Source organism: Nelusetta ayraudi, unplaced genomic scaffold (genome assembly GCF_046127955.1).
Source record: "Nelusetta ayraudi isolate G7.1 ecotype Tasmania unplaced genomic scaffold, CSIRO-AGI_Nayr_v1 ptg000031l, whole genome shotgun sequence".
NCBI classification, from domain to species: Eukaryota; Metazoa; Chordata; class Actinopteri; order Tetraodontiformes; family Monacanthidae; genus Nelusetta; species Nelusetta ayraudi.
Genome location: NW_027466081.1, coordinates 3,240,225 through 3,261,497, shown reverse-complemented (window position 1 = coordinate 3,261,497; position 21,273 = coordinate 3,240,225). Strand labels below are relative to the sequence as shown.

Sequence of the window (21,273 nt, the reverse complement as noted above, 5' to 3'; positions counted from 1 at the left end):
GGTTCCTCCGCTGCGCCCATTCGTCATCATCAAGGACCAATGACTGTCAGTTTGAATGGCGGCTGCAGGGATGGAATAGTCAGTTTAACATTGATATGGGTTGGTAAACAGCAGAAACGAATGGCCAGATGCCTGCTGGTTTACAAGAACAACCTTGAGTTGAGGCCTCCTGAGGTTTGCAACATGTCACGTAATGGGGATTCAGTGGTAAAACATTTCTTAACTGATTTTTTCCCACCATATCTGGGCATTACAGTTAATGACGGAGTCCTTCTTTCAATATGGTCAAGGCACACTTGCATGTGTTTGGTAAAAGTATTCCAAAAGCCTTACATGATCATGTTATGTAAGACTTTAGATGGGCCAACTTTGTCAAGTTTGTTGTTGTTAAGTTTATGTGAAGTGTCATGTTGAATTAATAAATCCACCTGTGAGTGAACGACTGTTTACCCAACATCACTGTGGAATGTTAATTGGCAGTCTTGACAGCCTGACAAGAGGAATTTTCACAGCTCCGTGTTTTTGTTTTTTTAACCAAGACAGAATCAACTTCACTCGGAAATTTTCAGCCCCAAAGGTGAAAGTACGGCCACTGTTCTCTCAGCCCCAAGGGACGATCCGATCCCTCCTGTCGCTTTGCAACATGAATAGAATAAATTCTCTGAGGCTCAGCTGGACTAGAGGGACTCATTTTCCCCACTCAACTCATTTGAAACCAATATTCCACTATTTCCCTGGTGGAATTGGCAAACAACAAAACTTCTCCTCGCTGATAGGGTGAGCGTGACTCAATTACTACTTTCATCCACATGATTTTCACATTTCCAAATTTTAGAGTAATGGTGAAATCATCTGTATTGTGTTAGAATTAGTGGTGACTTGATGTGTATATATATATATATATACATGTATATATATATATATATATATATATATATATATATATACATGTATATATATATATATATATATATATATATATATATATATATGTATGTCAGTGATGAGAAGACTGGAAGAATGGGAGGCAAAATGAGCACCCGAGTGTGCTAAAAAGACGCGTGGTGTGTGTGCCGCTATAGTAAAAGACAGGAGTGCGAGTGTGCTAATAAGGCTGTCAGTCACAGCAGGATCTCATTAAGACTGAGAACCTCAGCCTCATTCCTCATTAGTTGGGCTTAACTACTGTCTCCACACCTACACTCCTCGATAAAAGACGCACGAGTACAGTCGCTCACAGTCAAGCTCACATTCGCGCAGGTATTTGCTGACTCGAGACGCCGGCGTTCATTTTTCAGCGAAGGCGACGCGTCAGGCCCTGGCCGGAAGACGTTAACTCAAATCGGTTAAACTCTCATTCCGCGAGCTAATCAGTCCGCCCGGGACGACAACAAAGTGTCCTGATAGGGGTTTGTTTACTTTCCCGCCGCAGTCGAAGCGCTTCCGCCGCGGGCGCCGTTTGGGCTGCCGCCTCGTTTTTTTTCTGCCCACAAACGCGCATAAATCTCGCCGGCTCGGGCCCGGCGCGGCCCTGAGAGCTCCGTTTAAACGGTTTGCCGTAATGAATTCAGATGGAGGTGGACTGTCCCCGATTGGCCGCGCAGCACCCAGCAGGGAGGTGTGTGGGGGTGGGGGTATGGAGCGATCACGACCTCGACAGCGTGCCTCGCTGACGCACATTTAGCACCGAAAAAGAGACTTTTAATGGCGTGTCATTTTTCCCAGCTCGCTGAACATGTGAATGGTAGCGTCAGCGTTGCAAACACGATGATGAGAGGGTGGTGGTCACTTGTCCTCACTGACGAGTGGATTTGCAAACGTAAAAGATGAAGATGAAGCATTTGCAAGAGAGAGAGAAAAAAAAAAAAAGGACATCACTTCACCATAAAAAAAATAAAAAAATACATATACACTAACAGTCAAAAGTTTGGACGCACCTTCTCATGCATTTTCTGTTTTTATCTTTACAACTTTCTACGCTGCAGATACCTTTTTTTCAAATTTTTTTGTTGGTTTCCAAAGAAGTTATTTAGTTAAGAGCATGGATGTATTATAAGAACTGGATACTGGACTAGCAATATGGCGGCGCGCCTATTTTTCCCAGTGGCCATTCGAGGTACTGCAGAAAAAAAATTCCCATTGGCCCAAAAAGCATTTTTCCCATGGACCGAAATAAAAAGAAATGAATGCCTTTAAAACGGCGGACAGGATGACTGTGACCTGAAACAGGATTCATGTCAAACTTTTCTATTGTAGACGTCACAACGTCGTACGCGCTGTGTCTAGGCTCATTCTGATTGGCTGTGTCTGGAAGTGACGGAGTGACGTTCTCCAGGATCATTCTGATTGGCCAAAATAGATCATGCGAGTTACAGAAGCATGATGGGAAGTGACACGACTGCGCATGCTCTGTGGGCCCAATAGTGCAGAAGTCAAAAACCGTATGTGCTGGCTGAGCAACTTCATTGAGACGAATGGGCCGCCATCTTGGATTCTGGGAGCCTGGTTAAGAGGCAGCGGAGATTAACGCCATGTTGATGTCCAGAGTCAGAGGTCGGAACGGGCGGACTGGTTGGAGAGCACAGAGACGCGACAGGAACTCAAACTCTCGTAACTGTAGGTCAAGGTGTATCTAGAACATTGGCCAGTCGGTAAACAATACAATGCAAAGTGTTGTCACGAGCTAAACAAACGGAGAATCTGCGTTTCCGGCGGGGAGCAGACACATTTTTCAGCTCGCTACAGCGGTTGACAGCTCGTCTTGTAGCAGCGGCAGCGCTCAAGTGTCAGTCAGCTGCAGCAGAGGGGATTGTCAACCCACTGACTTGACAGCTTAGACAGCAATTTTTTTGAGCGCGTCATAAGTACTTCTAAAAATACAGGCGTACTTTTTTGAGGGGGGAAGGCTGGGGCGTTCCAGGGATCACAGGAGAAATATAAAGTGGTGTCTGGGCGCTTTATCTCGGGAGCGGGGTTTTCCCGGTTCGGGGCTGTCTGCGGTGACAGGGACGTCCCTCTGGAGTCAGAAATACGGGCCGCAAAGTCAGAGGAACCTCAATAACTCACAGTTTATCGTTTCAAGCTGGGAAGTGACACCCCCTACTGGTTGAATTTGGTGCCGTTAAAAAACGTCACACAGTAGCGTCAACCAGTGCATGGGGTGTTCTGAGCTTTAGAACTATTATGTAGTCGATGGAATGTGCTGATGTGAGCTACCGATGCTAATGACAATAACCGTGTCCATCTCGGATTTCTGACTAATCAGACCGCGGCTTTATTCTCTGTCAGGGCGAATAGAAAATAGCAATGTATAAAAACCTAAAGAAAATGCTTTAATTTAACGAAACATTACATTTTTTGTACACAATGTTGCATCAAGAGTGCCATCAATTGGCGGAAACACTACAAACCACCACCAGGGGGCATAACAGACGAGCACCCTGCAGACCCAAGGTATTGCTGTGGTGATGAGATGGAAATCTTCATTATGCTGATTTAGCTATGCTAATTTCTTCCTAATGTACATTAAAAGCTTGTTTGAATTTTTTTTTTCCGAACGCGCCGTTAATCATCTCGTGCATTACAATTTTCAGTGCACGTTGAGAGACACGAACACTAGAAAGATTAATAAAGGTAGCAAAAATGTTCACATAGTTTCCATTTCTTATCACGCAAACACTCATTAGAATTCAAGGACATTTTGGCTTTGAGAACTCTTGACCGTTGGCTCATTAATAACGTCCCTGTCTTTTAATTGCCTCTCTCCACCTGTTTAATGGCCGCTGGTCTCTGAGCAGCAGCTCACAGGGGGGCTCTGCTTCAGGTTGGGTTTGCTTGGGAGGGGCAGGCTTTAATAAAAAAGTGTTACTTTGGGGGCTTAGAGGGCCTCTTAAAAAAAAAAAAGATAAATAAAAATATTAATCTAGTCCAAAACAGAGAGCTGTGATTCATATCTCCAGTGTGCTGTGCCCTGACGCGAATGCAGTAGCAAACCCATCGTGCTTTCCCTAAATAAATTGTTAATATAAAATAGATGAGTCATTGTCCGAGGAATCAATTTTTGCCTGTTTCATTAATCCAGTGTGAAAAATATAAATATATATAGATGTTTTTTTTTTAATAATATTCAAACAAAAGACAAGATGCAGCAAAATACAATAAATCGTAAAGTCTGAGTCCTCCTGGGCTCTCATCATTTTTTCCTTTCCATGCAGTTCTTTCTATTTCAAGATTTCTCTTCAGCTGATGCACAGCACCGTGAGCTTCAGTTGTCGCCACTTCACGCGCCCGTTGTTTCAAATTTTACACCCTTGCCAAGATGTGTGACTGTAAACTTCAAATGTGTCAAGCCAAAGCTCTTGTGTACGGCAGCGGGTGCGAAAAGTCTTTGGACACTGCCAAGCATTTGTGATTAGCTGAATTAATAACCGCTCTAAAGTTTCCAAGTGCCATTTCTTTGGGCACAATCACCACCAGCGCCCTCTGGTGCACTGACGGAGGTATTGTCCTAATTCAAAATTTACTTTCGTCCCTCGCTGTACGACTCACGCAAAACAAACACTCGGGAAAACAAACATCAACAGCTACCCAGTCACGCAGCCAGTCAGCCGTCCGTCACACCGACCCCTCACCTGTCCATCCATTTTAACCCGGTTCCAGATCGAAAGCCCGCGCACTCACAAGTGCATCAGTCCATCTGCCAAGTCCGACAATCCATCAATAATTGGCCATTTCGTGGATCCATCCTGAGCCCCCCTCATTTGTCTTCTTGGCACACGAAACAAACAAAGAGCGGTGGTGGCACCGTCTTCAAAAAAGAAGGACTTGTGCTTCTGGCGTCCAAACCGCGACTAATTTTTAGACTTTCATGTGAATGCGGAGTGAAATATTATACCGATGCCATTTTGCTGGGAGGTGCAGCGGTAAACAGATGTGATTTGGCACTCTTGTTTGCCTGGATAACTGAAGACAACGACGCCTATTTTAAAATTGCCCCGAATGGATTCGCGAGCAAACAGTCAACGCTGACAGACAGGGAGAGCTGTTAAGTGAGCAAGTGTGCAAATATTTGGGGGGCCCCGAGAATGATTTCGGGACGCCGCAGGGGAAAACAAAGGCATACATTGACGCTATAAAAGCAAAACGTTTGGCAGGTGACTTCACATTTCCTTTGTAAAACACTGCGTGTATAAAAGGTAACTGCACTAAATAAATGTGCACGGAACAAATGTAGAGGCTGAAGCAACTCTGTAGCAGCACTCAGAGAAAAAAATGTTTGTTAAAACCAAAACCTTTCTCACATATATGCTAAATTCCATCAAAGTAATGCAACTACTGATTACTCCTCAATAAAGTAATCTGATTCTATTTTTAAACTGCTTTGCTTCATAAGTAATCAATTACTAATTGCTTTAGCTAAAAAAAATAAAATAAAGCAACAGTTGCTAAATGCTTTGGAATGAAGCAAATTTTGCAATTCCAAATATTGCCTCTGTCCTCTTAACATGAATGAATGTTTGCCCTCTGAACACAAACTGCAGATTTCACAGAACAAACTCATGTACATCACTGGTGCCTTTTGCACAGCCCAAACTGTTAAAGTAATTTGAAGATTTAGGAAAAGTAACAAAATCGTTACTTAATAAAGTAATTACGATATAGTTACCATTTTTGCCATAGTAATCTCGTTATATTACTCCGTTACTCAAAAAGTAGTTTAATTACAGTAATGGATTACTTAGTAAAAGATTACTCGCAAACACTGGCTAAACTACAGCAGCTAACCGCAACACCAGCACCGGTAACTAATTGAAGTCAAAAAGTAGTTTAATTACAGGAGCGGATTACTTAGTAATAGATTACTCGCCAACACTGGCTAAATTACAGCAGCTAACTGCAACACCAGCACCAGCACCGGTAATAGAGTAATCCATTACTTAGTAATAGATTACTCGCCAACACTGGCTAAATTACAGCAGCTAACCGCAACACCAGCACCGGTAACTAATTGAAAACGAATCAAAGAGGAAAATGTTTGAGGTTGGATCAGGAACGGTGTGCAACTACACATCCAGCTTCACTAAGTGAACTTGTTAATTTCCCTGGGGCACGTCGCCAAAATCTAATCAATGGAGCAAGGTGGGAAAAAAGAAGAACAGTGTTTCTCTTCCTCTCACTGGTCTTCCTTGTTCCCGCTGCAATTTACTCCCATTAAAGGTGATCCATGCGGCTGCTGCAGGGTAGGAAATGCTCACATCTATAGGGTGAGCACTGCAGCGGGTAACTTACGCTGGCCCCAGCGGCCTGTGCGGGGGTTCAGGTAGTTTGGATAGAGCCCGTTGGGTCTGTCCATCTTGGCCAGCAGCTTTCGGATGTGCATCACCTGCCGACGGCGACAAACAGAGTTTAAGTGTGTGGGGGTAAAAGATTGAGCTTCTCAAAAGTTTTGCAGGAGCCATCGCTTTGGTTTGTGGAATCTTCTGGTAGATTTTCTGCCTACTTCATCAAAATCATTTGGCCTTGTATTGTTACTCGATGCTGTATTGGAAAACTTAAGCAACAATAGAAAATATTGTTAGAGGGACGATTTTTCTTTTTTTTCTTCTTTTTTTTAAATGACACACAAGTGCATTCAATCGTTAAAGCTAAATAAACTACTTGCAAAGATTTCAAGATTTTGGTCTTTGGGATGAAATGTCAGATTGCAACTAAAATGCACTATAAACCTCCACAGTTGAACTTAATTTCACCGTCTGATGCACGTCAATGATGTTTGTTTCAATACGTTGTTGGAGATGAAGAAAAGAGCATTTTACATGCCTCAAAAAAACACACGCTGTTGTGTGAATTTTTGAAATTTTCTACCAATATCACCTCAAAGTCAAACACCCTCGACGTTTTGCGAGCAGTACGGAAGCAGAGACAGAGCACGCGGTCCGACGGCTGACAGGAGTCCTACCTTCTGGTAGTAGGCGGGGTTTCCCGTCAGGTAGGTGAGGTGGACAAACTCCATGTGGAGGGTCCCGAACTCGGCCAGGATGCTGCTGCCCGCCGAGGCCCAGCCCCAGTTGCGGCCAACGCCACTGGAGGACAGAGAAGACGGGGAAAGGAATGAGTTTTAATAGTGGAAGCCTGACATCAAAGTAAAAACTCAAAATTCTACAGTTGCGTCTTGAAATGATGAGGCTTTTACAGTGGTGGAAAAACATTTTCAGACGCCCTTAAAATTTTAATCAATAACAATTACTGCAATGAAAAATTTGCCAGAGAAGTAAGTTTTGAAAAGTTTGGCTGCAACGGAGGCAAACAAACAAAAATAAATAATTTTGTTGTTTATTGTTTAAGACAAAATGGGAAAACTAAATTCTTGTCGTTCTTGTACTCTGGATTCGTTGGAACGGGACGTCACCTGGCTGAAAGATCCAGTTTCGAGCTGGACAGAAAGGTGCATGTGCAGCATGTGGACAGATGTTGGTTACTGCAGTAAAATAAACTGCATTTACTACATGAGGATGACTCAGGCTGAAAGATTTCCAAATGCTGTGTAATATTTATATTTGTATTTCTGAAATGTTTTGGGCAATTTTTGACAAACTGAGGAAACAAATCAACTTTGAAAAAAAGATTAAGGCCCAAAATCTCAACGATGAGGCCAATTCCAGATTAATTCCATGTTGAAAAGCACTCCCCCTGAAAAAAAAACTTTCAATGGAAGTCTGATTCTATGTACTATCCAGTCGTGCATGGTGGTGCAGCAATGTTCGTAGCCAGCGTGACAGATTCACAACTTGTTCCACCGCGGCAAGGTAGAATGTCACCGACGCACTTGGGACGTCTCGTACTGTTTTACATTAACTGGTAATGGGATGCAAATGACGAGAGGCGCGTGTCCGGGAAAATGTTTCTCGGCGGCGGTTTGTCCGACGGAGCGTGACAACGAGATACGTCACGTGCGGATTTTTCCATTCGGGGTGGAATTTCTGTCCGCGGCCGCTTGCGTGTGCAGCTGTTTCCCTTGTGTGAAGTGCTCGCGTCCTCCGACACAAAACGGTGCGACCTCATTGTGTCCGCGCAAACAAAGTACGGCTGCTTAGCAACAGGTACAGAGGTAATTGTCACCGATTATAAAATAAAAAAAATAAAAAAATAAAAAAATAAAAAAACAACTACAAGAGAAAACCTTCCAGTGTGGACTAAAAGGAGGGTGCAAACATACTTTTATCATTGCGCCGAAGAAAAATTTTGCAAGGCTTCGGCTTTTAAACGCAATCTCGCAGTGGCAGCCTGTGACGACGCCTAATGAGGCAGTGGCATTGAACGCACAATGCGTGTGTGTGGGTCGACTGCGGATGAGTTGGAAAGCAAATAATGTTTACCGCAGCTTGAAGTACAAGAATCACTGAAAAAAAAAAAGTAAACAAAAAAAAAAACAACAAAAAACAGGAATGAAAGGACTATGTTTGAAGGTGTGCCTGTGAACATTTCAGGGCTCAATGAAACCAGAACAAAAAGCAAACGTCTGTGACAAAAAAAAAAAGTGAAGGGTCTGTGCGGTTCAGTGTTTAGTGTGTTTCCGTAAAACCTTTTCATTTGCATTAATTTGCACACCAAAGACCGTTCTCACTCCATTCTCTAGTCTCACTCGCACGGCAGGGCACAAGCAAAGAGAGTAATGACATTTTAATAATAGAGCCTTGTTTGTTCATCAGAAAGCAGTGTGTGTTATGCTAGAAAAACAGAACATTCGATGGACATAAAAGCGAGGTGGGGGTATCGCGGGGTTGCCTTGGTTGCCTTGGTCCACGCCAACACAAGCCGACTCGAGCTGGCAGGATTGAACACCGAGTGATTGAGAGCCACGGCGGCTGTTCGTGGGTGACCTTTTTATTAGCTTTTCACCAACACGCACCCACATCCTGCGCGTGCACTGTTCTGTCCAGCACAGCACTGGGCATTTTAGCAAGACGACGTCCAGAGTAGTAGAGTGTTTGCCTCTGATACAGCCAAACCTTTTGAAAGACAAGGAAATTCTCTGGCGAACATTTTATGACAATAATTGGGATGTATATACATACACATACACATATATGTATACACACACATATGCACACAGACACATATACAGACTGTGAGCATTTCCTGTTTGTTTCCGTTTTTGTTTTGATGAAGTGGTTAAAATAGAAGAAAGGCATTTTCAAAACTAAAACTATTATTGATCTACAATTTAATGGATCAAATTCTAAATGAAAAGACAGCAAACATCCCTTCTTTCCCTTAGCCGTAATCCTTTGGGCCAAAGCCAGAGAGCTTTTAGCAAAGATGAGTGAATGATGTCGCACTGGATTTTGCTCTCCCCCGGCGAGGTTGTCACCTGTTCTCACTGAGCGTCACATGTCATTTTCTATTAATCTGGGTCAAAGCCCAGAAAAAAAGAAAAGGTTTTTCATTCTCGGGATCACTGACCTCTTCAGGTTGACTATAGCCCAGGGGATCCCCGTTGGTGTGTTGAAGGCAGGGAGCAGCTTCTCGGCCAGCTGGACCGCCTTCAGCTTGAATACCTGCAGAGGGACAGGACAGGAGACAAGTTTAAATTTAAGAGAGGCTCCGTTTCTTGGTACCCAATTTCTACTCGATATTCTTCACAATAAACTATTAGAAAGCATCTCGATAACGTAAATAACGTGCATGTTTGAGAAAAACGACATCAACGGTGACGCCAGGCGACGTCAGATGTGAAACGCCGAGGAGAAGACAGACAGGAGACGAGTGAGCCGCCAAAGCACACAGTGTGAAATCAATATTTCTTTTATTTCTTATCACGGCCGGAGTCTCATTTGCAGCCTTGTGGGGAGAAAAGGGGACACGTATTTGGTTGGAGACGGCGTGATTCCTGACAGATGAAGGTCCCCCGAACAACAAACAGTCGTCTCCAGACGCTGTTTTTGTTTGGTGTGTTTTGCCTTCCCCCCAAAGTGCCAATCAAAGAGATAAAAAAAGCACGGAGAGGTTAATCTGCTGCGGCTGAACCCGTCGAATGTGAGGATATGCTAAAAGATGTAAATGCGCGCGGATTAAAGCTCCTTTGGAAGCGCGCGGCTGACGAAAACACGCACTGAGGCGCAAACATGTTGACAAATTAAGCGCATCTTACAAGAGGGGCACTCAGTTTTATTAATTCGGAGGTCGCTTTCTATAAAAATCGTAATTCCACATCAGAGGAGGGGAGATCAAACAGCAGGTTCGGCCACAAGTTTTTGGTATTCTTAACTGTTAATTAAGTAATTCCCTAACTTCAAAGCTGCAGAGAGAGGTTTTTCAGTTCGTAAGGCTTATTTTCATTACACTGCTTCAAACAGGGCTATTTTGTTAGCAGGAAGGTGACGCAGCAGGTTTTTGTGGGAGGATGTAAACAGGGGGCTAAGTTTTTTTTTTTTTTTTTTTGAGATCTATAGGGCATTCTTTATCATTAACTGTGTGATACTGTTTCACTAAAGCCCAATATAAAAAAGGCTAAAATAAGAAAAATAAGTTTGGTTTTTCACACTAAACTAAACAATTAAAAAAAATTAATCAGAAACCCTGAAAGTTCAACTTACATAAGCCAAAAGTTCAGGAACTCAAGAAGTAAATAAACAAGCCTGAATCTTTCTTTGCTAACAGGAGAAGACCAAAAATGCTGTTCAAATACACAATGACCACACAGAATTTATTTTTCTTTTCTTTTTTTTTTGTAGGAAGGCAAAATGGCTTTTCAGCTCCGGGAGTAAGCAAGCCAGTTGATTTTAATTTCATTTTTGAAGGACAGGTTGAGGCACAAAGGGAAATTAAAAAGAAGTCCAGAACACCTGTAAAAAATTCGAAAAAAGGAGAAAAGAACTTCACTCTGTAGTGGATGAAATAAATGTTTCTGTAAAGAAAAACACAAAATAAATCTACGGTCTAAAAAGGCAAGAAACAAAAAGGTTCAGCACTAAAGCTGAGTGAGAGAGAGCCGTACGTAGCATGTGATGTCTGCTGAATAACCGAATGAAACACAAAGTTCTGATGACATTAGCTGCCAATGCTAAACGAGATTATTACACAGATGGGGGGGAAAGCATCTGTGCACTGTTTTATTCTGCACTGGCTTCAGATGGACAGTGTATACATGCAGAATTAAAAGTGGCACTCGAAGTTCAATAAACATTCCAATCTCCTTAACAACTTTTAGTTCATGACTGCAGCTTGTAGGATTTTATATATCGAGCGTCTATGTGTGTGTGTGTGTGTGTGTGTGTGTTTGCCCACTCATCATAAACCACTTGGCTGATTTGCGGCCCGGCTGCTGCCCCCACACGGACGTCTTTGACTTGCTTCACTGCTTTTTATTGGCCGTACCAGAACTGGTGCCATCAGACGGGAACAAGATCCAAACAACCCTTAAGAGGAGCTTCCAACGTGTATTTCTACAGCTTTTATTGACCACCTTTGCGCGAACGCCTGTGTCATCAGCAATCAAACTCTTTGTGTCTCGTACGCGCTGGCAATACAATGATCCGTCTAGCTATCTGGGCTATGTGGTAATCAAAGAAATTGAGAAATGAGGACAGATACGAATTGGCATCCGAGATTAAAACGTGCTTAGAAAACAAAAGCATCAAACTTTTCCATTTCTCCAATTAGTGTAAAATGTCTGTCAGTTCAATCATTGCAAAAGTGTTAGAACTACGGGGATTTACAAGCCTACTGGTCCTAGGATGCTTTCCAACGGCAAACTTTGTCAAACAAGCTGAACTTCTGGAATTGCGTTTTTCCCATCCTCACCTTTAGTGGTGCTGCATCAAGAAGTACTGAAGTAGGAGACAAGACCAGCAGTGAACAAGAAACCTCCCTCATTTGGTGTTTAATGCAGGCCAACTATTCATTTCAATGGAGTTGCTCAACTGGGGCATAAAGCCAAAGGTCAGACATCTTGAATTTACTTCAGCGTTGTGGGGCGTATTAGAGTGTCACACATGGTGCATCAGAACATGTAGCACGTAGGAAGCTGTGGTGTTAGGCTCGGAATACATTCTTTTCTGGGGATTTTCTGCCCTTGCCAAACTTTCTTTTGAAAGATTAAAAGTCGATGACTTAAAAAACAGACAATAGAAAGATTTATTATGATCCGTGTATCAAGTCAGAGGCAAGTCAGAGGCGTTCTGTCAACAGTTGTACAGACATTTATTTTTGAAGCGTAAATCGCTTTTTGGGCCACATTCGTGCAATACCACAGGTGGCCACTGGAGAAACAAAAAAAATCAGCATTCCAGCAGAGCTGCGGTTCTGTGTCCAGGCCTTATAATACATCCACGATCGTATTTGTACGAGCGTATTTGTATAGGTTGTCATAACCCACAATGCCCTGCGTTGTAGCCCACTTCCTGCATTAGGCTCTCTTGAAGCAGACCAAGAGAGACAAGTTTTTAAGCGGACAAGAGTTCGCTTCGCATCTTCTTTGATCCAAGTTTTACTGCGCATTCCCACCTCGCCCCAAAACAATCGTTTCCAGACATGCAGCCTCGGAGAGCGATTGGACGGATCCTCAGTCTGGCACACGACTTGCAAAGTTTCACCAGGAGTCTTCCTTATCGTTGCAAGGTGCGTCACTGGCCTCGAGTCGCCGACCCCATGACAAGCCACGATGAGTTCTAGCTGAAGCCAATCTCGAGAAAAGCCTTCAATCTCCTTTGTTCTTCCCTGCTCCAATTCAAACGTCATTCTCTGGAGCTTCTAAGGGCAGCTCGTAGCTGTTGCATCCTGCTTTTGAAGCAAGGACCTCATTTTGTTATTCACGTTTTTGCTATTTGGTATTCGCTTGACTCTCGTAGTCACTTGATTCTTTTTTGTAATTACTGTATACTTTATTTTTTGTATCGTTTTCAGTGCTCTAACAGTGTACTTTCCCAATTTTGGGATCAATAAATTACAGCCATTCATCTATCTATCCATCTATCCATCCATCCATCTATCAATCTATTTTCTGCCATGTGCAAGACTTCCATTCTGAAACCCAAGGTAAGACTAGCTGAGGCGCCAGGCACAACTGAAACACAATTATTTTCCCCTCCATTTTACTTTGTGAATAAACTATTTATTTTTTTACCGTCTTCTTTTCTTTCCGTTAATTTTTTTTTATCAGCCGTGGCCATTCCTCCTCCCCACTCACCACCCCCCTCTCTCTTCCTTTCAAACTTCTCTGCCTCATTCGCTTTTCCGGGATTAGCTGTGGCCCGAGACAGCTGGGCTGTGTTGTGTTTTGATGGGCCACATTCCCAGACAGCAGATTTAGGGGGATGGCAAGAGGACAGAGGAGGTGAGAGTGGGACACAGCCTGGTTTTTTTGTGTCCCTCGTGGCGGCGGGGATCGACGCTAACGCCGCCTGCGCGAGGAGGTTTCGCTCCAGCTGGGAGCGGCTGTGCTGAAAAATGTGTTGCAGGGGTCCCCTTGTAAGGAGCTTTGGATGAAATCGCCTGCCAAATGGTACACCAATGTTACATGCCGGGGACGGAGAGCGCTGTAATCCGACCCTCAAACACGTCCTAAACTCAGCCAATGATCCAGTTATTACACATGAGGATATCATCCGTAAGCTGCGAGCTGTGAAGCTCAGCGGCCTCGAACTGATACGACAGTCTAAACCAAAACAACAAACTTACAAAGTGTCCTGTGGCGCAGCAAAACAGATTAAAGTCAGTCAAATGGAGTGTGAAGTTTAAATTCTATCACGTGCGCTTAAAGCCTGCGTAATCAGAGACATTCCCATCAGTAAATAGAATCAAGTCAGCAACAGGTGTCCCACACGTACCGGTCGCCATTAGTTGCGTTTCTGTTACAGTTTTTCGCAAAATAAAAGCGATATTTAAAAAAATTTCGGCAAAGTACAATTGCGATTTGCAGGTGTTTCCATGGTGTGAAGCGTATGAGCCGTAATTCTCGTAAATTCTCACAATTCTCGCGGGACGTAATTCTCGTAAAAATCTCGTCCCGCTACATTTACGATAATTACGTTTGCTTGTGTTTGTTTACGTTTGTTTGCTATCAAGAACGCTTGTTATATTTTTTGTCTTTCATTACTTGTAAAAAAAAATATTCTGTTTACGAAACAGAATGCGCCATTTTCACTTGAAGTGAACAGGTCACATGACCACGTACGTCAGGTCCGATAACGCGTAAATGTGAAAAAGTGTTTCTATGACACTTTTGCGATACACCTACACATCGATACGTCTGAAAAACCACCTCATGAAAGCACTCAGCTGTGCAAATGACGCATCTGTATATAAAATGTGTGTGAAATGCAAATAAACATGGCATGAAAATATTTGTATGTGATATATTTTCAGTCTAAATAAAAAAAAAAAAAAACAAGTATTTTACCAAACGTTATATACATAAAGGTCACACATAACACCTGGAGTTCAGTTTGCGTTTAAAAACCTCATTACATCTTCATCGCAGCTCAAGGCTGCACTGAGACAAATCCAGCTCCAATTCATTCAGGTAAATAAACAGGTGGCGGTCTTTGTTGAACCTACGCTTTGGGGTAAACACGCCCATGTGAACTTACGTAAAGAATGGTCGCATGAATGAACCCCTGTGAATAACATAAACAACTTAGCTCCTGGTCTCCTTCAAATACGAACAGAAGCCAACAACAAAGCAAAGCAGGGCATGGTGGGTAAACACAACCCAGACCAGCGTTTGTGTGGCAAGTTGCCATGTGTTCTCTTGTCGGCTCTCTTGTCTCCTCCTTCGGTAGAACTCTTGACGCAGCGCCCCTATAGGCGAGGAGGGGAACACCTTAGGGCAAAAAGGTTCTGTTTGTTTGACAAAGTGCAATGTGAAGGCAAAATGGGACCAGCTGAATGGTGGAACCTCAGCCGTATTCGGCCTGCTGTAATATCAGGTGTGTAAAATGACCATAGTCCCTCTCCAACAAAAAAAAGTCTGTAAACATGTTCACACTGTACAAAAAGAAGTGGGAGTCATCCAAAGACTTGACAAAATGACTGCTCTAATTTGCACTGTTCTGCTGCAAAATCTGCTGCATGTGCGCACACACACACACACACACACACACACACACACACACACACACACACACACACACACACACACACACACACACACACACACACACACACACACACACGATCTCTAGTGTACACTATGGGCCACTGTTGACATGTAATGGAGCCTCCTAACAGGATTAAGAAGCAGACTGTGAAATGTGCTGAATGAGCCTGCTTGGTAAGAAGGGCCCAGAGGGCAAAAGAGAGAGAGAGAGAGAGAGAGAGAGAGGGAGGGAGGGAGGAGGGAGAGAGACGGTGGATTAAGTCACCCCATGTGTGCGTATGCCTGACTGCGTGTGTGCGTGGTTGCGTGTGCACGGTGACGGCGCGTCATTTCCATACGCTGTCATGCCACCTCACCATCATCTACTTCATCTGTTCACATCCTTCAGCAGGCAGGCAGGCAGTCGCTCTGCCAACGGTACCAAAGATCTGCGTGAGGAGACGCTCTCCTGATTCTTTTGCCTTGCTGGCTGCTTTGTTGCACCGTGTGACAAAGGGGAACCCTGAACAAGGACACGAGCAGTGATGAACTATCTCAAACAAATATGGCCATATGTCGCGCTACCGAAGCCCACCTTGTGGGCTCACGTGCGCACATTCTCATGTCCTCTACCCAATCTCCTTGTTCCATGGTACCATTTTTATTCCACTGAGAGTTGCTAATAATAGAACAAATTGGATCATTTTTCCCCGACATGCAAAAAAAAGCATTAAGAAAATGTGGGGCATCCACCAAAACGTATAAAAGGAGCAATATCAATATCTTCATTAGCTGTGTTTCCATTACCCCTAGAATTGCACAAAACCTAAATATCGCGATAAAAAAAAACTGGTAATGGAAACACCTAAACTTCAAAAGACCTCTCAAATATTGCTGAAAGGTTTTTATATGATACGACGTATCATATAGAGGTATATTGCAAAAGTGTAATGGAAACACTTTTTTTTTTTTCCGCATTTATGTGTCACCGGACGTGACATACGTGATCATGTGACCAGTTAACTTCAAGTGAAAATGGCGCGTAATGTTTGGATGGAGGAGGAAACTGAATATTTTTTTTTTTTTTACCAGTAATCAAAGAGAAAAATATAACAATCATTCTTGACAGCAAACAAACGTAAACAAACAAAATAAAACGTAATTCTAGTAAAATTCTCGTAATTCACGAGTTCCCTGGTAGATTTGGTGGAACGGGAGATTGGCGATGGCTGACAAATCTTCACCAACTGAGTGATGTTGTCACGTTAAAGTGGGCCAGAATCTCTGAGGGATGTTTCCGGCACCTTGCTGAATTTCTGCCGTGCAGAATTGAGGCAGTTCAGTCACGACCACTGAGGGACAGCCGCATAAACCCAACACAGATGGCACCAATTAACAATAAATCCACAGAGTTCAACATTGTTACATTTTATGGAACTCCCTCTTCTACCCTTAAACTCTTGAACAAGCAGGGAAAAACTAAAAAAAACTAAAAAAAAAACAAAAAAACATAAAGGGAAAAGGGAGTAACCTCAGTAAGAAGCACAGAAGAGGGATCTTTCTCTCCTGGACTGATATAGATGTGTGATGGGTGTTTCATATGTCAACACAATCAGTGACAAACAATTAATTACAATGGGAAGGAAGGGCTGGAGAGGAGAAAGGATGAGCAGCAGCCATAGGTACCAGACTGGCAATATGGCGACGAGGGATTTTTTCCCAGTGGCCACTCGAGGTACTGCAACAAAGAAATCTCATTGGCCCAAAAACGAAGTCCTTTAAAACAGCTGACAGGACGACTGTGACCTGAAACACCATTCAAAGCAAATGGTAGATTTTTCAGTTATGGTCTTTGGAGTTGTTTTGAAAAAACGATAAAGTCCAGAAAATCACCAGAAAAGAGGAAGAGGAAGCAGGGGAGGTGAAGTTTAAAAAGAGTGGCAGAATGTAGAGTGTAGGAGGGATATGGACCATTGACATGGAGCTAGCCAATCATAACTCTCCAGCCATCGTCGACTTGCCTGACAACCCCCCCACGTCAGCTGACAGCCGGAGGTCAGCACGCTAGACTACATGGCCTGTACTGATCCAACCCTAGGCCGCATTTCCATGGGTAAAAGGAGATCAAGTGAGTGTGCGAAGAGTCTTGTGATCAAATCTTGACGGTCACATGACGCAGGCGAAGTGTAAAGTGCTGTATTGCGTTCACGCATTATTAACCCTTAAACCCGCCTGAGGCACTTGTTGCTGCGCTGTTTTCAGGAATTCAATTCTTCCACTTGACTGACAAGGGGACTTTGTTTGGTTCGAGCACAACGGACACGAACTTTCAAGAAGAATGCATCTGTACAACGGCCACCGCTAATGATGTGATGTGGATTAGGCTCAAATACTGCTGTTTTTCTCTACTCTGGAGAACACCTCTCACACAACTAGAACAAGGACTTAAAGAACCTTCTTTTTCAGTGCGGTGATTATTATTTTTCACCTCACTTCAGCACATCTTACATAACTGAGATACTCAAAAAAAATTGAACTTGAGCATGTCAGCTCTGTGGATATGCTTGATTGAATTAGAAATCGTACGCGGAAAAGCCTTTGTTCATAGCCAACTCCTTCTCACATTATTCTCCTTTTCCCCTCATTAACTTGATTTTCCTCATCTCAGTTTCTTGTCTTTGCTTTCATTTGGTTCAAGGTCCATTTCCTCACCTCTCTCTGCCCGTCACCTCACTTAGCGCGGGTCTATTCTCCCTCCTCTCTGTCTTGTTTTAACTTAACTTAGATGGTTTCATGTCGGTATCCTCATGCCTGAGTTTCTACCAATGCAGAGTGGCTGTTTATTTGGGTATGACCGCAGACTCAAAATGTTTTAGTTTTTTTCTTGGTTTGTTTCATTATGTTGGTTTTGCTCACTCTGACAGGAGGGGGGCAGGAATCCCAGGGCATATAAACAACTACTGGTTTCAAAAAGCACTGGTATCTAATTGGAAAAAAATGTGCTGTAGGTATGTGATGTGAACATAGTCAGAATTTTAAACTACACAACCGTCACTCAGTTCATTGAGAGTTCTGCCCAGCCCACCTCTGAACACAGAATCTTGCGTCAGGCTAAAACACCCACTGTAAAGTTACCCTGCAAGTTACTCTACCTGCTTCAGCCAAAGCAAAGCTACGTGGCTCCTCGCAACTCTATGCTAACTTTGAGTCAGCAGGGGGCTGAATGGCAGTAATGGAGTGACTGGTGAGACTTAATCAGCACAGCTTCTACACAAGCAAGCTAACAAGGGATTGATGGGGGGCATTCCTTTGGAATATGTAATAATTACAATGAGGAAAAGGAAAGGTTGTGAATTTGAGATGTGGGAATTTCTCAATTCGCGAAACCCACTGAATGACAACTTTTCTGAATGATCTGTTTGTTTCATTACAGAGTGATATGAAATGGTGAGATAAACATTTATCAAACTCTGGCTTGCCTCACACTTTATAGAGAGATAACTTGCATGCATGCAAAGAAGACACAAAAACTCACTTATTCAGGTTGGCTAGCCCTTGTTTGATCTTTTCCGGGCAGGTTGCCTTTCTGGACACCTGTTCTTATTTCTTATTTTGCCCTCAAGTATTTTTGAGAAATTTTAGGGCCCCTGGTAGCTAGTTTTAGCCTGGATTTAAATTGTTGTTTGTATCCCCTATCTTGACATGTTTGCACTTTTATTGTTTAGCATTTCATATTTTCACTGAATGTTATTATTATTGTTATTATTATTATTTGCTGTTAAGCCTTTTGTGCATTCGTGCTGTGAGGGGTGATATATAAATAAACTCTTACTTGCTTACTAAAAGCACAGACACCAAATGAGGTACAAAAGCGAGTGAATTAGAGCAGAAGGGTGCAAAAGGTTGCACTAAAGCGAAAAAAGTTGAGTGGGCTTGTTTGAATATTACACGGTAAATGTAAAGATTTACTTGGGTGCGTGAAGGGACATACTAGAAAGATTAGAGATAAGAACAATAAAAGACAGAGGGATTCAAGGCAGGGAAACGGAAGTCAAAGGCAAAGCCACTAAGGAAAGAAGTGGAAGGGAAAAACAAGTTTTTGAGAAAAGATGCTTGTCATGAGCGAGAGTTCAAAGGTTTCAGAGCAGATAGAGGGTAGGGAGAACAGAAAAGGGCTACAGTGAGATACAAGAAATAAAGAGAGGAGAGGAGAAGAAGAAAAATCATACAACGGAAATAATGACTTTGAAAGCCGAGTGAGCAAACAGCACAACAAAATAAACAACCTGCGACAAAGGAGCACAGGAAGGAAGGAAGGAAGGAGGGAGATTAAAAACAAAAAGCTTGGGGGAGAGAAGGGAGCGGGGATGGGGGGGGGAGCTGATAACGCAGATGGAGGAAAGGAGGAGAAGGAGGAGTGGGTGAGATAAACAAATATGGGAGGGCGAGCGCAGGCAGGAGAGGAGCTGTGAAGACGAGCAGGGCGGAGCAGGGGGGAGAATTAGCGCCGTGGAGATGAGCGTGAGAAGGACGCCGACCAATTAGATGGGGGTAGACGCCTGGCCGAGACAGCAAGGCGGGCGGCAGAGTGTGAAAAGAGAGGAGAGGTTGGGGAAGGACACCCTCCAGCCCAGTCCGCCGATGCTTGATGCTGATCTCACGCTCGTTCGATTCTGACGCAGTGCCGTTTCCTAGAGGATTTTTTTTTTTTTCATCTGTTCGCTGATGTTTTATCTTCTCTGTCTCGTCGCCAGAGTCTTTAGCTAGGTTAACGTCCGAAGGCTGTGCAGCGGCGCACGAGGACGAGATTCTCCACGTCTCGCCTGAGAAAATCAGGTCATTTATCGTATTTGATCTGGGCTATTGTCGTACACACACACACACACACACACACACACACACACACACACACACACACACACACACACACACACACACACACACACACACACACACACACACGTGCATGCGTAAACAGAAATAAAGCGAGTGCCCACTCTCACATCCAACAGAACCAAACAGCCCTTGACTTATGATTCTCACGATCTGCAAAAACATGATACTCACCTAAAACATAAAATATTAAAGCTGCAAGCAGCGTTGTAGGGACTGAGCCCGCGCGACTGCCCCCAACCGACACCGGCCGACGTAACTCTAATTTTTAATTTCGACAAACAGGAAGCGAGTTATTTCCACTTGTTTGAGCACTTGTCAAAATCAACGTTTGGGGACTACTGGGTCTTTCCATCGCCGCTTATGAAAACACATCGGTTCTGACTGCTTAAAAAAAGAAGAAGACATTTTCAGCATCCAAATCCACAGCAATCATGACCCACTTTCCAAACTACTCCATAGACCTGGTTGCTAGATAGAGCAGCACCGCTGCACAGACCGATTCCCACTCAAACAACCAAGGATATTAGGATCTCACCGAGTCTCTGGGTCTGATTTACTGGGATCGACCGCACACCCAAACACATTGCATGCACGGATATGTGCGTGTGGCGAGCGATCTGCTAGGATTGCACACGCAAACAAAAAAACAGGTGCAGAAGCGGCGGAGGCCGACCCTATTTTAAACGACGGCTTGCCGCAGGTTGCCAGTCTCCGCCGGAGAGAGTTTGCGGTTACAGAAAAACGACTTCGCCCGCGCAATTACGACCCAAGAAGTGTCCAGTCTCACAGGAGGGGAGAGCCGTCGCCTTTGATGCGCGCGTTGGCTGAGGATGCTCGCCGCTGCCAGCTGGCCGGCGCTGCATCTGGACCGACGATTGATATCTATGGCGTGAGGGATTTAAACTCCTAATTAAGGAGGAGGAAAAATGGGACAAGGATACATGTACTGCGCTGAGAATCAGTATTGAGCCTCCAAGTGCAGTTTCCTTTGGTGCAGTCACCAACGTTTACCCACAATGCTGCACGTGCACTGTCGCGTCCACCTCAGAACTGGATGTTTCAGCGAAATGACACATCAAGTACTCTTGTACATCGTAGAAGAGTACTACAAGAACTACAAGTTTTCTTATTAATCCTATTTTGTCTTATTAACAATAAACAACAAAATAATTTCTATGCATTTGTGTGCCTCTGGTACAGCCAAACAGTTTTTGCATGTGTAAACCAATTCAAAATTCTGACCCTCTTGAATGCAATAAAGGTTGGAACAACCATAAACCAACCAACCATAAAAAAGAAAA

The 21,273-nt window shown here is 43.5% G+C and overlaps 1 protein-coding gene across 2 annotated transcripts in view; it reads right to left on the bottom strand.

The window, feature by feature from the left end:
• The window catches only part of man1a2 (mannosidase, alpha, class 1A, member 2), a 97,524-nt gene that overhangs the window by 15,394 nt on the left and 60,857 nt on the right, over nt 1–21,273 (bottom strand). For both annotated transcript variants that reach the window (XM_076030873.1, XM_076030875.1), the window contains exons 7-9: nt 9,463–9,557; nt 6,959–7,082; nt 6,289–6,382 (exon numbers count right to left, since the gene is read on the bottom strand). In XM_076030873.1, coding sequence (XP_075886988.1) covers nt 6,289–6,382; nt 6,959–7,082; nt 9,463–9,557 — 313 coding nt within the window. The remainder of the gene's footprint in view (nt 1–6,288; nt 6,383–6,958; nt 7,083–9,462; nt 9,558–21,273) is intronic.